The 15,423-nt window shown below is 56.0% G+C and overlaps 1 protein-coding gene across 1 annotated transcript in view; it reads left to right on the top strand.

The window, feature by feature from the left end:
• Window positions 1-5,219, top strand: part of COL5A1 (collagen type V alpha 1 chain) — a 201,242-nt gene extending 196,023 nt beyond the window's left edge. Inside the window, 1 exon segment of the mRNA XM_031654694.1 lies at window positions 2,729-5,219. Coding sequence (XP_031510554.1) covers window positions 2,729-2,875 — 147 coding nt within the window. The 3' untranslated portion in view covers window positions 2,876-5,219.
• Window positions 5,220-15,423: the final 10,204 nt, after the last annotated feature.

Here is a 15,423-nt window from a genome sequence, read left to right as displayed (position 1 = left end):
ACAACCCTCTCATTTAATTACGGGGGCTGCTGCAGGAGGCCCTGATGCCCCGAACTCGGGCCAGCGGCAAAAGCCCTGCCTCGGGCCCCAGAGGTCCGCGTGATTCATATGGTAATAACGGCCGAAGAAATTGGAATTCCAACGCGGCCATCGTTTGGCTGGGACGCCTGATGGACGGGGCCGCTGAGCGGGCCCAGTGGAGAGGCACAAATCACCTGCAGGAGGGCCCAGGCAGCGCGCCGCATAAATCCTGGTGTTTGTGCGGCTTTCGGCGCCTCTGGGGGGCCGTTCCTGGCCTGTAATGGTTATTTATGCGTCTGGAATAACGGGGGAACAGAGCGGCTTGCAGCGGCCTACTTTAAATACGCCCCTCTCTAAGCGCTCTGATAATGGGAGCAGAGGGGTCCCATAAATCCCCTGAAATCACCAGACAGCTCAGCAAATGCCACCCGTCCCTCCGGGGAGAGACTGATGCCATCGCTGAGAAGGGCTGTGACCGATGCCACCGCTGAGAAGAACTGCTTTGCCCGGCCTCCCGGGTGGATGAGAAAGGCCGGGCACTGCCTGCTGGCTTGCTGACCTGTCGCCAAGCTCACGTAGCTCCCCAGGACAGCGCCGCCTTGCAGTGGCCCGGCGAAGCCAGGCCCGAGCATCTCACTGGACTCCCTGAGTGGGACCGGGCGAGGGAGCAGAGGCCTGAAGAGAGGGGCCTAGACAGGCAGGGGTGGTCTCTCGCTCCTCGCCAGTAGGAAGGGTGAGGAGGGCAGTACCCCGCAGGGCTTCACCCCTGGAGGATATGGGTGGCCGCCTCTCATTGAATATCCTGTGTCCAGCCCTGCTGCCTACCCATCCTTCCCAGCCACCGCAGAGCTGCGACTGGCCCTGCCCTCCCTCTCCATGGGAGAGCTGTGGCCACCCCCAGGCGGGCTTGTGGGACAGCAGCATCCCAGCTGCGTTCTGCAGGGCTGAGCTGGCCACAGGGTGCTGTCTGCCCCACACTCGGCATTCCGTGGAACCGTGTGCTTTTCGCTGTCGAGCCCCGGGGCGCCCTGTGGTGAGGTCCTTTAGGACAGCATTTCTCAAAGGCCAGTCATGAACATGCCTATCAGAATTGTCTGAGACACCCATTTTGTTAAAATGCAGATTCTGAGTCCCACCCCAGCCTGACGGAATCAACCTCTCTGGGCGGGGGTCAGAGCTGCATGGGGTTAACAAGCTCCCCGAGAACTCGCGTTCGCTGTGAAGTTCCAATCCCAACTTGAAAATCATTCCAGGCCGAGCCAGCTGCAGTAAGGAGAATGGTGTTCCTGTGGAGGCAGGGTTGTGAGAAGGGCAGGGTCGTGGGGAGAAGCGGACATTAGGAGGTGAAGCTCGAGTCTCGTGGGTAATACCAGGAATGCATGCAGGGAAGGTGAGCTTCATTCATTCTCACAGTGCGTCTATGACGTTGGCGTGCCCATTTTCCAGCTGAGGAAACTGAGTCACAGAAAGTGAATTGGTTATCCATTGCTAGTAACCAATGAGCCCCCCAAATTTAGCAGCTTAAAACCACAGATGTTTATCTCACTCCGTGTCCGAGCGTCAGAAGCCTGGGACAGGCGCGGCTGGCTGGCTGTAGCTCAGGGTCTCTTAGTCCACTCGCTGCCACGACAAATCTCACCAGCTGCGTGGCTCATAAGCACCAGAGATTTGTCACCCACAGTTCTGGAGGCTGGAAGTCTGTGACCAGGTTGCCAGCAAGGCAGGCTCTGGTGAGCTCCCCTCCGGGCTGCAGATAGCAGCTTCTCACTGCACCCTCACACGGCAGAGTCTCTTGGGTGCCTCTTTTATAGGGGCACTAATACCACTCACGGGGCTCCACCCTCAGGACCTCCTCAGCTCCCATCCGACGGCCCCACCTCCTAACACCATCCTTGGGAACGGGAACCTTAAGATCATAGCCGGGGAGAATAAGGCCCTTCGTGGCCACGCCCTCCCCATAGGTCAGGGAGCAGGCCTCTCCTAGGCTTCCATCCCCCACCCCAGCACCCAGGGTTGTGCTGGTTTGAGCAAGGGATGGGTGCCGACTCATCCTGCAGGCCAGGTTCATTGCGCTACCCCGGCCCTCTGTGCCTCAGTTTACCTACGACTCCTCTGGACCAGAGGGTGTAGAAGGTTCCCACCCCTTCCCATACTTGTGAAGGTGAAGACCCAGCCCACTGCGTGCCTAAGGCGGTGTGAGGCAGGTGGTCGTAGGGGGGTCTTACGTGGCTCAAGGCTCTGCCAGTGCCACCTTGGACTCTTTCCTTTGCTGATCCAGAGCCCCCCTTTGATTTTCCCATGTGCCCTGCTTGTTCTGTAGCTGGCTCTGGGTCCTGGGGGGCTGCCTGGAAGCAAATACCTGGGGTATCACAAGGAGTCTGGACTGGGTACGGGGGGAAAGGCTGATCAGCTTCGATCCTGTGTGCGCCTCAGCTGCACCTGAAGCCTTGGGAGAGTCCTGTTGCCTCGCTGATGCCCACCCCACCCCCTTCCCACCTGTGCAAGGGGGACTCTCGGGACATCCACAGGGGTTAAGTGCATGCTCTGATCAGCCGTATTTCCTCCAACACTCGCCCGGGCAAGCACAGCCATGGGTGGGAGACACCAGCCCGGGTTTCCGAGCCAGGCAGAGTGTGGGGGGCGATTGGTAAACCCCAAGACCCCCTACTGTTCTTAACCACCAGCCACCTGTCTCCCTCTTCCCCAGACCAAGAAAGGCTACCAGAAGACGGTTCTGGAGATCGACACCCCCAAAGTGGAGCAGGTGCCCATCGTGGACATCATGTTCAATGACTTCGGTGAAGCGTCACAGAAATTTGGATTTGAAGTGGGGCCAGCTTGCTTCATGGGCTAGGAGCCGCCCAGCCCGGGCTCCCGAGAGCAACCTCATGACCTCAGCATGCCGTTCGTTCGTGAGTGTCCCGTGCACGTCCTGATCCTGGACAGTGAAGGCTTCTCCCTCCCCTCCCGCCTGACTTCATCTGCGCCTCGGCACCGCGGGGTGTGGGACCCCAGCCCGGAGAGAACAGAGGGAAGGAGCCGCGCCCCTACCTGGAGCCGAATCACATGACCTAGCTGCACCACAGCGCCTGGGCCCGCCCCACGCTCTGTCCACACCCATGCGCCCCGGGAGCGGGGCCAGGCCTCCGGCCCCCCAGCTCGCCTGACCAATCCTGTTCGTGAATAGCTCGCAGGGGTTGGGGGAGGGACTGCCAGATGTGGACACTGTATTTTTTTTTTCTAAATTCAACTTGAAGATGCGTATTTCCCCTGACCTTCAAAAAATGTTGCGAGGTAAGCCTTGTAAAGGTCATCCCACCGTCACCAAAGCCTCCGTTTTTTAACAACCCCCAACACGATCCATTCAGAGGCCAAATGTCATTCTGCAGGTGCCTTCCCGATGGATTAAAGGTGCTTATGTTTTTGTGAGTTTTAAGTAAATATTTGTATTGTATTGTTATAAATGTTAAGTGTGCCTGGCTTTCAATCATGCACGGAAACCCAGTCTCAGTCCCGCGGACAGAATGGGCGAGGCATGGATTCTGGGTTGCAGGACAGTTCTGATTAGAAGTAGGAAATCTCCCCACCCCCGCCCTGGCCAAGAACGTGCAATAAATTGGAGATTTACCCGGGGCAGCAAGAATTGATGCTGCCGTTGAAAAGCAGGTCCCAGTGCCCCTTTTCAGACAATTTTTGATTCACTCTAGACCTTTTTTTAATAGGGAGGGAAAAAAAATTTTGATATTTTACTTTTTTCTACATGCACTTAAACTAAAACACAGGTTTAGATTAATTTTATTTGCTTCCTTTTTTCCGCTTTTCTTCCCGCAGAGCCTGATGGGAGAATGTCCAGGGCAGGGAAACCACATTTTTTGTAGGTGATAACTCAATGAAAATTGGTGCTTATTTTTTACACTTCTCTCTTGTGGTGCTATCTGTTTTAAGGTCTCCTTGAAGGCGCCCCGGGGTACCTGGCCATGCCTCGTTCTCCCTGCTTTCTTTATCCTGTTATTGCCTCCACAGTCTGTTGCCAAGGACTTTAAGATCAATGCACGTCACTTTCCTTTCCACTGGGCAGGATAGCCAAGCACTCACCCTCCTGCGCTCTCCGGCGCCCTCCCGCCCCAGTGCGTCCACCCCCCGAGGGCTGTTATGAGGACTGGGTTGTGCCTACTTGATTTGAAAACACACACAAGCAATAAAAAGCCTCTTCCTGCATTGTCTGTGGTGTGACCATAGCGGATTGTGTTTGGTTCCTGAATGTTTGTGGTGCTAATTTCTGTGTTTGTTCCAAGCTGTTCAGTCGTGCCATGCGCTGCCTCGGTAGATGGAATAATGTACAGTGAACTCCATGAGTCTCTCCAGGGCTGCCTGCAGCACTTCTTTTCCAAGTAGCCGATTTGGATTCCCATCTCAAATGTCCTGGATGCGAGCGTCAGCAGCTCCAGAGCTCGGGGTGGGTCAGGTCCCCTTTGGGGGACCCTTTCCTGGCCGTCGAGGTCGGGGGGCTGCCGTCTGCGGGCAGGAGGACCCGAGGGGCAGCCAGGAAAGGCGATCTCTTCACTGTGAAAAGTTGCCCAGGTGCAGCGCCTTTTCCTTCCACCGTGGGAAATGCAGGCTGGGCCCTCGGGGTGAGCCCGCGGGGCTCTGGTGCTGTCCCCCACCCCCACCAGAACGCAGTTCCAGCTTAGGAAGCCACAACCAAGTCACCCAGGAAGAACACAATACCGCCAATGCGGCTTTTCCAAATTTCCCTGGAAAATAAGTCTTGCTCTTGCCAAAGAAAAGTCTGGCTTGGAGAGTCTCTGGAGCCCAGGATGCCAGCATGTGCCAATGACCGTCACCTTCACCTCTTCAAAAGAAAAGCCATAGCCGAGGACTGCCCCGCGACGCCCCGTGGACTGCGTCTAGGTCATGTGATTCTGTTTTCATTTCTCATCCCATCCAATTTGTCCTTTTCTCCTGTCATTTGCTTCCTCTGTGGTCCCTTCAAAGTTGTTATAATTTGTACTGAACTTCAAAATATGTCCCGTTCTCCCCAGACCACTCTTGCCACAGTATATTGCAATAAAATTACTTCTTATATTTGCAGAAATTCTTTTGGTGTAATTTTATTTTTTCCTCCCAATATATATAATTGGACAAATGCTGGTGAAAAGAAAAAATGGTAAGCAAAAAAAAAAAAAAAAAAAAAAAAACCCAAGATAAAGATTCTAGGACATCAGGCCCTTTGAAATACAATGTCAAATGATGCATTGTACATTTTCAAAAAATCCGGTAGACATGTCATAAGTTTTAACTGTAATGCCCAGGAAAGGATACCTTAAAATATTCTAAACCTGTGTAACAAAGGAATAATTGTAATAGATTTTCAATAAATCGAGTTGGCTGTTTCCACCCTAAACAGATGTGAGTGGCTGTCTTCTTAAGGGTGGCCAGGCCCCTCCCAGACAGGACTGCACACAGTCCCAGGACACTAGGGGCTCTGGAGATAACCACACTGGCCACCCGGAGAAAGGAAGAGATGACCCCGGCCGTCCTTAGGTGGAGCTTGTCCCTCAGGAGAGGCCAAGGCTGGCACGGACAGCTTTGTGCCCTTGGGAGGATGTTAGAACATGGCCGGGCACCAGCCCAAGATGTGAGTTTCAGCAACTGCTGGGCGTCCACACCACCAATGTACTGGCCTCACTCTTCACTCCGGGCAGTTAGCGCCCTGCAGGAATGTTCTGGAAGCTCTCCAGCACTGCCCTTCCAACTGTGTAGCAGGATTAGACTCCCTGGCTCCTTGTGACTAGGGGTCGGGGAAGGTATGGGGTTCGTTCCAGCCAGTGACCTTGAGCCCACATGGCGTTCGCCACTTCCAGTCTGAAGCTGTGCTTCCCTCATGCATAGCACCTGCCACGTTTCATGGAGGGACTGCATCACCAGCAGGTTCCCTGAGTGAGCCCCCTGCCAGCTTGTGAGAACTGGTAGCAGGAGCAGGAGAAGCACATTTTTGCTTTGTTAAAGCCACTGATATCAGGGACTGTTTATTACTGCCGAAGAACCTAGGCCAGTGGGTCTCCAGCGGGGTCCACGGACCAGCAGCAATGGCACCACCTTGTTAGAAGTGCCAATTCCTGAGCCCCATCCCAGACCGGCTGGCCCAGATGCTCTGGGAGAGGGCTGAGTCATCTGAGAGCAGGCCTCCGAGCAACTCTGCTGCACGTTCAGTCGGAGAGCCGGTAACCTAGGTGATCCTGAATTGTGTAGGTGCCTAAGGATGGGGCGACTTGCACAACAGAAGGGTATTCTGCAGCAGTGCCCCAGGAAGCTGGGGCTGTTGTGAGAGGATGGGAGGCTGTTGACCCATGTCATCCACAGGCAGAACATTGGGTACAATTGTTTGATCACTGTGATAGCTCAGAGGTAGATTACGAACTCATAGCCAGCAGCCCTTGGGGAGGAGGCTGGACATGAAATGTCGACATGAACCTGGACTCTGTGGCAAGGTACCACGTGGCAGACCAGCTCTGGAAAGAGCCAGGAACGAACCGAAATGGTCCACGAATCAAGGATGTGCAGGGCTGGAAGAGGCAACCGTTTCCCGACATCAACTGTTTAAATGCCACATTGAGAGACGCCTTGAGGGACACACACCAGTTAAAACTCAGTCATCATGAATTTGAGCAGCCCATCCCTTTCTTAAAATCCTGGAGTAGATTAGGATGGCGCCTAATAAATGCACTTGAGTTGGGAAAGTGAAAAGTGACTCCGGCAATGGACACTCACAGTCGTCAAAGGGTGACGGGTCTGAAGGTCCCTGCCATCGCATCCAGAGCGGGAGAGAGAGCAAGGCAGGTGGGTGGACAGTCGGCGTGGTGCCTGCTGGTGGAGCGGCCAGAATCGCACAGGTGGGCAGCTGATCTGTCCTCCAGAGAGGCATCCTGCAGAGGGGCCCCAGCCTGGTCTGGAGGAGTCGGCGGCTCAGACTCACAATGACGCTTTGACCCTCCCAGGCAGCAGGAGGCTTGAGGTCTGCTCCACCTCCAGGGACTGCCCCCTCCTATGAAGTGCCCCGAGGGTGTGGGCAGGGAAGCCTGGGAAGGGAGGAGCCTCCCAGGAGCTGAGAGACTGGCAAACGCGCTGCTAGGGCAGAAGCCCCTTCGTGGGTGCAGCCTCTGGAGATGCTCCCTTTGCAACTGGCTCCGGAGATGACTAGAAAGAGAGATTTCATTTAGATGCACCACCCAGGTAGAGGCCGGCAACCCGGAGGGCCCTCTCTTCCCCGGGTCAAGTTCCAGGACAAGCTAAGTGAGGCTGGCCCAGGGGAAAGCCAAGGTCCTGCTGGGGGTTCCCTGGAGACAGAGTGACTCTCATCCAGGGGTTACAATGCGACTCCTCCCCCGCTGCCTGCAGGCACAGAGCTCAGCTACCTGCCAGCTTCATCTGAGGCAAGCACTGTGAACTCAGCCTCCAAGTGAGGCAACCAAGGCCAAGGCTCCCAAACGAGGCCCGCCCCTGGCTCCTCTGTGTGCCTCGCCTCGCCCCTAAGAGCCTGGCTGATAAAAGCACCTGCCTGCAAGCTTGGCTGGAGGTCCGGCACTGGGCCTGGTGCCCCATGAGTGTTCACAATGAGTGTCACCAGGAACGTGAGCAGAGCAGCTGGGCTCAGCCCGCACACCTCTGCCTCCCACCGTCATGGCCCCAGCGATTCCTCAGCAAGCACCTGAGCATGTCCTGGCCTGGGCTGAGTCTCCTGAAGACAGGGTGCCGGTCCCCAATCTCAGCCTTGGAGATGAGATCCGCTCCCTGCCCACCGCATCCCTGTGAGAAAGACGGAGGCTGGGGCCGGGGCTGTGTCGCCGTTCACTGCATCTCATGAGCCCAGAGTGGGATTCGCGTGGAAAGCCCCCACAGGAGTGGGTGATCACTGTCCTTTCGTTTTAAGCATTCCCAGCGGGCCGGGTTGATCCTTGCTGGATGAGGGAAAACGTCTATCCCCACGAAAGAGAAAGCAGGTTGTCACTTGCCATCCGGAGTGGGAATTAATTCAAGCTTCCTGTATCAGAAGAGATGTCCCTGAGCCCCCTTTATCCTAGCACTAGTGCCCTGGGCCCAAAGGGTGTTCTCAGCATGACTGAGAGGAAGGCAGGCAGGAGGGGAAATGTGTGCACACCAGCCTGGCAAGCACAGAGGCTTTGCCAAGAGGCCTCGTCCCTGCAAAGCTGGGCCCCTGGGTTCCAGGTGTGGGGTGAGGGAACCTCCCTGGGCCCTTGGCCACCAAGATCCTAGCCCGCCTCAGGCAGTGGTCTCCATGTGGGCCATGGGTGGGCTTCCATGTGGATGTGCATAGAGACCCCTGGCTCTCAGCCAACCTGGCTGACTGGGGCCCAGGACAGCTGGGATCCAACTGATTTCTCAGTCACAGGGAGGCCGGCGGCTGAGCCATGGCACAGTTGTGACCTAGAGTTGTGGGACTCCCCTCGCACCCGTCATGCAAGGGGAGTCCCATGATTTCTCGAGGTTGTAGGTGGCAGCTCTGGGAAGTTTCCTGGGGCGAAGGAATCCTGGAGGAGGGGTGCAAGCCCCTGGTCTGCCTTCCTTGCCTTCCTCCTCCCACTATTCACCATTTATCCATCCATCCATCGATCCATTCACACATTGATTCACCCTTTCATTCATCCATTCATCTATCCATCCATTCACCCATCTATTCACCATTTATCTGTCCATCCATCCATCCATCCATCCATTCATCTATCCATCCATCCATCTATTCATCATTTGTCCATCCATCCATCCATCCATTCACACATTCATTCACCCTTTCATTCATCCATTCATCTATCCATCCATTCACCCATCTATTCACCATTTATCTGTCCATCCATCCATCCATCCATCTATTCATCATTTCATCCATCCATCCATCCATCCATCCACTCTTTCATTCATCCATTCATTCCTCCATTCCTTCAGTGGCAGTTCATTGACCATCTGCTGTGTGCCAGGTGGGAGCAGCAAGGGAGAACCCACCCTCAAGGAGATGCCACTCCAGGGGACATGGGCTGACCAAGACCCACAAGGCAGGGGTGAGGTGTGCCCAGAGGAATGAGACCTGAGGGAATGTAAAGGGGAGGAGACAATGTGCATGTGTGTGGTGTGTGTGCGTGGGTGATGTGCATGTGTGTATGGCACATGTGTATGGCACATGTGTGTGCATGTGCTATGTGGTGTGTATTTGGCATGTGCTATTCAGGTCTGAGTGTGAGTCAAGAACAGGCCCAGGAAGGGACACCAGGAAGGAAGGGGAAGGGAAGGAACAGGAGGAATGGGGAAGGAATGGACAACGAGGACCGGGCACGCCCCAGGTGGTGGAACCCCAGGACAACCCAGGAGGTCCAGTGACACCCAGGGCCCCAGTGGACCAGGCCCGGACAGGCCCGGATGGATGGATCTCCTGTCTGGAAGGAATGAAAGAGGGATGGATGTGGCCTGAGCAGAGACGGGGAGGGAAGCCGCATGGGACAGTAACCCAGACGCAGGCTGGGGGCGGCGCAGACCCACGAGAGCGGGTCACGCTCCAGCTCCAGGTGTTTCAAAGGTGGGGTTGATGGGATTTGCTGAGAAGAGGAGGTCGGAAGGGAGAAGAGAGAATTCCAGAAGATGCTCGGCCACAGGCATGACCCCCACAGGAGCACACACACGTGTACACACGCTTCCCCACTGACAGCTGTGGCCTGGTGAGACCCCACAGTGCCACAGGAGCACACACACGTGTGGACACACCCTTCCCCACTGACAGGAACACACACACGCGTGTACACACGCTTCCCCACTGACAGCTGTGGCCTGGTGAGAACGGGCTGAGGACAGCTGCCTCAGTGACCCAGGCTCAGATGCCACCAGTAGCCCATGTGGCCTCGTGGAATCTGCGGCTCAGAGCTCCTGTCTGCCCATTTGCACGTAGGACCCATGAATGGAGGAGCACTCTGGCCATGTGGCCCCGCTCCTGTCCTGCAGATGTCTTGGTGACGAAACCCCGTCCATGCATGAGGAGGAAAGTAGGGGTGTTCCTGGAGCTGGCCTGTGCCAGGCCAAAGTGCTCCTTTGAGCTGCCCAGGGCTGTCCTAGTGAATGTCCCCGGACTCTGACAGCCCAGGAGGGTGGGGGGCCTCTGCATTCGGGAGTCGGTTGGAGAAGGGGAAGAGGGGAGAGCAGGAAGCTTTTGCAGCTGCTCCAGGGCCATCGGGAGGGCGCAATTGCCTGACCCCCGGAACTTCACTGATGCTTACCCCCGTGCCCACTGTGTGGGCCCAGCTCCCAGTGTGGACACCACCTCCTAGCTCTCACTGCCTCGTGCAGGCCTCCAGGGCCTTCCCGAATCCATGCCTCCCAGGGCCGGGTCCTGGTTGTTCCCCACTGGGGAGCTGCACCTCTCCATCACCAACAGGCATGGGCTCACCCAGGGAGCGCAGGATCACACCTCCCAGCAAGCGTGGGATCACACCCCCCAGGGAGCGCGGGGTCACACCCCCCAGGGAGCGTGGCGTCACACCCCCAGGGAACACAGGGTCACACCCCCCAGGGAGCACGGGGTCACACCCCCCCAGGGGAGCCACAGGTTCTTGATGGGACAAGGCCTGCGCTCAGCAGAAATGCTCCTGGTGTTTCTTGGTGTCTGCCCATCAGTGGTCCCCAACCTGGCTGCCTGTCAGAGTTGCCCAGGGAGCCTCCTAAAAGTTCGCATTCTAGGTCCACCTCTAGGCCTTCTAAGCCAGGCCTAGAGGTGGTGGTAGAATCTGCGGTGCTTGAGGTCCCACACCCCACCCCATAGGGTTCTCTGCTCGGCTGCACTTGGAACTCACTTCACTTCAGCTGCATGGAGACAGTAGCCCCACCTGCCCCCACACACCCGCACTTCTGCGGGAAGGGATCTCCCGTCAGAGCCCACAGCGGGCTGGGCCTGCAGCTGCATGAAGTCGAATACTAAAACCTCCCGAAGAGGGATCCAGGAAACCACACTGAATAAAGTTAGAGGTGCGCACATGCAACATTATGTATGCGTTAAAGTTACAGGTGTGCACAAGTATCATTTCGTATGCTTTGGATGAAGTTAGAGGTGTGCACACAAAGCATTGTGTGTGCTTTAGATGGAGTTGGAGGCGTGCCCATGTAACAGTGGGTGCTTTAGATGCAGACATAAAACGTCAGCATATATTTTACGTACGTGTCATAGGAAACATACCACTGCGTGGAGATGTGGGAGTCAGATTTAAATATTTCTAATATAATGAAATCTACCCGAAGCATAAAAGGGAGCCATTCATTCCGATCCAACAGTCTCACAAATGAGACTTTGTCATGAGGATAATTTCAACAGAGGAGAAGAAACAGGCCAAGGATCCAACCGAAGCGAGGCAGGCCATCCAGGGAGGCGATGTGGCCGTCTGAGGGTGTTGGATGTGCAACTGTAGCGCGTGGGAAGAGCAGACCCCGCGACAAGGTCCCACAGCCCTGGGGTGACCACTGAGGCACGGGAGGCATGGATGTTTGTCCAGATTTCCCCTGACAAGGCAGCCTGCAAGGTGAGAAGGCAGCATCGTCATCCTTGCCCAGGGGCCCGGTGAAGCCCATCCTGACGTGCCAGCAGTGTTCAAGGGTACACTGCTCCCCCAGGAGAGTCCCTCCAGGCATACAAGGCTCAGGCACACAGCCCGTGTTCCCAGTGTGGCCAGGTCTCCAAAGGACTCTGAGGCCTGGGAGACACTCCCCAGCTCTGTGGGCCATCCCCATCACGCCCTCAGCCTGGGGAAGCCGGCAGGGGTTGGAGGGACTGGGCCTGCTCCTCCTCCTGTCCTCCCAGCTCCCCTCCCAAGCTGGGAGGACGTGTGGGCTGCCTTGGCTTGACTTGGGTTGGGTTGTGATGAACCCATAGCCTCTCTTGGAGACTGGGGACTGTTTCTGTACCCCAGCCTGGAAACATCACTTTCTAGTAATATCCCAGGAGTGAACACTTCCACAAAAGCAACATGCACTTTCCGCCCCAAACATCTTGCTTTTTTTCTTTCCAAATTGACAAATGGAAATCACGTAGGTTTGGGAGAAGCCGAATTCCCTGACATCTGTTGAGAACTGACATGTTCAACGGAGCAAGAATCTCACTACCCTTTGGGACTTTCTCAAACTCATTTTAAAACTAGAAGTCACTAGACTAGACTGAATGCTCCTTATAAGGGTGGGGATGATTTCAAAGACTTCCTAAAGGTGGGAGACTGGCCATACAAGGGCACCCTCCTCCGTGCTTGCATTATTTACCACTGTATGACAAATGATCCCGAAGCCTGGAAGCTCAAAACCGTACCTGTGTCTCATCTCACAGCTTCCGAGGGTCAGGGATCCAGAAACATCTCAGGGGGTCTCTGCCTCGGGATCCCTCTTGCCCCAAAATTGCAATCGAGGTGTCACCCAGGGCTGGGGGCTTATCCGGGGCTCATCTGGGGAGAGCTCCACTTCCAAGCTCACTCACGGCGGTTGGCAGGATTCGGGGCCCTCAGTGCCATTGGACTGAGGGCCTCAGGTGGTGACTGGCTGTTGGCTGGAGGCCACCCTCAGTTCTTTAGGATGTGGGCCTCCCAGCACAGCCACCTGCTCCATCACAACCACAAGAGGAGAGTCTGCCAGCAAGATGGAAGTACCATCTTTTATGCCAGTCACAGAAGGGATGCACCATGTCCCTTGCTGTATTCTGTGGGTTAGAAGCAAATTACTACGCCCAGCCCAGATTCAAGGGGAGGGGACTCCACAAGGCTGAGGGTGCGGGAGTTGGGGAGCCACGGTGCCAGCTTTCGGTCAGCCTGCTCAGCGTTCAGGAGGTGTGAGTGGCGGTGCCCGAGTGCTCCTTAACTCTGGGGCCTGATGTGTGTTTCTTAACCATCCACGCATGGGATAGGTCAGAAGCGAGATGTCCGGCTGCCTGGTTTCCTCATCCACAGAAACGACGGAGCTTCCACAGCTTGCAGGGCCGGATGAGTTAATGGCTGGGAAACGCTTTCTTCCAGGGCCCCAGCAACTGTCATGCACTCAGTCACACCGGTGCTGCTCACCACGTGCTGGCCAGGGGATCCCAGGGTGCCAGTGATCACAGAGCAATCTCTTAGTGTCCAGAACCTGCTGGGTATGTGGCCCTGGGTTGTCGCGTGAGTATCTTGAGAGAAGAGAATGTCCTGCCTGTGATGACCTCAAGTACACCCAAAGAGACCAGACTCACAACTGAGGGCCCCCAAGAGCCACTCAGAGGCCAGGAACCCCCAGGCTGAGCGCCGAGCCTGCTCTAAGCAGGCGGAGTGTTCAGGACAGGCTTCCAGAAAGAGGTGGGATCTCACCCTCCACAAGAAGGTAGAACGTGGAGACGGACCAAAGAAGCCATTTGGATACCTTTCTCAAGTATGCTTTTGTGATGTCTGTCTGTCTGTCTGTTGGAGGTCTGCATGGAACGCTGTTCATGGACCAGCCCTCTGCCCTCTGCACTTGGAGGCTGGGTCCTGGGGCTGACCCTCTGCACCTCTCTGCCAGATTCCAAAAGATGAGAGCACCAAATGAGAAGAGGTGGTCTTCCCCAGTGGGGGAGAGGGAGCCCCCGTTTTCATAGCTGGAGCCAAGACAACCAGGGTGGGAGCTTGGGCCACACGCCGCCAGTCCACGTTGGTCCAGCTCCAACCCTGTCCCACGGCAAATGTCATGGAGGAGGCAGCCGTGCCCTCGGGTGCTCGCGAGGCAGGTGGAGGTCAATGTGGGCCTGGGACTAGGGCCGTCCAGCATTCGCTTTGCCCCTCCTGAGCTCCCACTGCCCATGCAGCACCAGCAGGCTCTGGGGAGGGACGCAGATCCCGGGTGAAGTGGATCTGACCCAGGCCTGGGAGGGTGAATTCCTGGCCCCGGACCCTGCCTGTCTGCCTCAGCCCAGGGAAAGCCGCCCTGCTAAGCTTGGTTCCTGCCTCCCGGGGGCATTTCAGGAGTGAGGAGTTCCACGGGGCTGGCTGTGTGCAGCTAGCAAAGCCTCCCACCCACTCCCAGCCACAGTACTGATGCCAGATGCCACTCCGCTTTCTCAGGTTCTATTGGCTTCGACTCTTCTTGGAAACACAGCACTCCCGTCGCACGTTTCCCAAGGCAGGGCAGGCCCCATGAGCCCGTGGCTCTGCCTCACCTCCCTGGAGGAGCCTTGCCCACCCAACTTTTGTGCCAGGCATGAGAGTCGCTTAGATCGGTGCCGGGCACACAATAAAGACTGTGCTAGTGGGAGTCAGCCGTGATCACCTCATTCTGTACTTTCTTGAGAGACAGTGGCAGGGCAGATATTGAAGCAGGAGCGTAGCCTGGCCCAAGGCTTTGGTTCTGATGAGCGTAGGCGGGCGGTGGGGGGGCACCGTTCATCAGAGCTCCACATTCAGGCTCATGGTGGGCATGGAAGGTGTGGATCTGGGCTCCACGCTTGGAGCTGGGTGACCAGAGAAGATTGGACCAAAAGAAGAGAGGTTTGTCCCAGGTCGGGACGGCTGCTTCTCCTTCACCCTCAGGAGAGCCTGTGGAGACAGAGGGCAGGGCCTGGGAGCCCCTGGAAAGGGCTGACAGTGTTCTCACACTTGAGCCTGCTTCAGAGCCTGCTGGAAGGTTTCCTAAAACAGTTTGCAGGGTCCCCTCCAGCTCCCCCTTCAACCCCCCCCTCCCTGCTGAGGGCCTGGTTCAGTGGGTATGGGGCGGCACTGAGAATGTGTGTTTCTAGAAAGTGCGCAGGTGTTGCTGCGGCTTGAAATAGGCAGGATTTGCTAGCCTTCCCAGACTTCTGCTGTCAACCCAGCCAGGTCGTACTCAAAGTAAGTCACCTCCCGCACAGTGGGTTCACGAAACCATACCCCCGAGCTTCCTCGGATGCTAAAATTCCACTATCAAGAAACCTACTCCTCCCATATACAGCTGGAAATATCATTAAAATGCAAGTGTCTCGAAGACTTGACTGGTGTTTTTTTTGTTTTGTTTTGGTTTGGTTTTGGTCGTTGTTGTTGTTGTTTTCCAGATGCAGTTCTGCTGTTTCGTCCAGGCTGGCACGATCTTGGCTTACTGCCTTCTGGTTTCCAACAATTCTTCTGCCTCAGTCTCCTGAGTAGCTGGGATTACAGGCATCCGCCACCACGCCTGGCTAATTTTTGTATTTTTAGTAGAGATGGAGTTTCACCGTGTTGGCCAGACTGGTCTCAAACTCCTGACCTCGTGATCTGCCTGCTTCGGCCTCCCAAAGTGCTGGGATTACAGGCGTGAGCCACTGCGCCCGGCCAGGTGTTTTCCTTATAAACCACTCTAGGAAGGTTCTGATCCTTTGGTAGAAATCAGCCTGACAACCTTTATTTAGGGTAGAATTTT

Source organism: Papio anubis, chromosome 13 (assembly GCF_008728515.1).
Source record: "Papio anubis isolate 15944 chromosome 13, Panubis1.0, whole genome shotgun sequence".
Lineage (NCBI taxonomy): Eukaryota > Metazoa > Chordata > Mammalia > Primates > Cercopithecidae > Papio > Papio anubis.
Note: the sequence above shows the minus strand (reverse complement) of the source record. Positions and strands in the feature narration are given on the sequence as shown.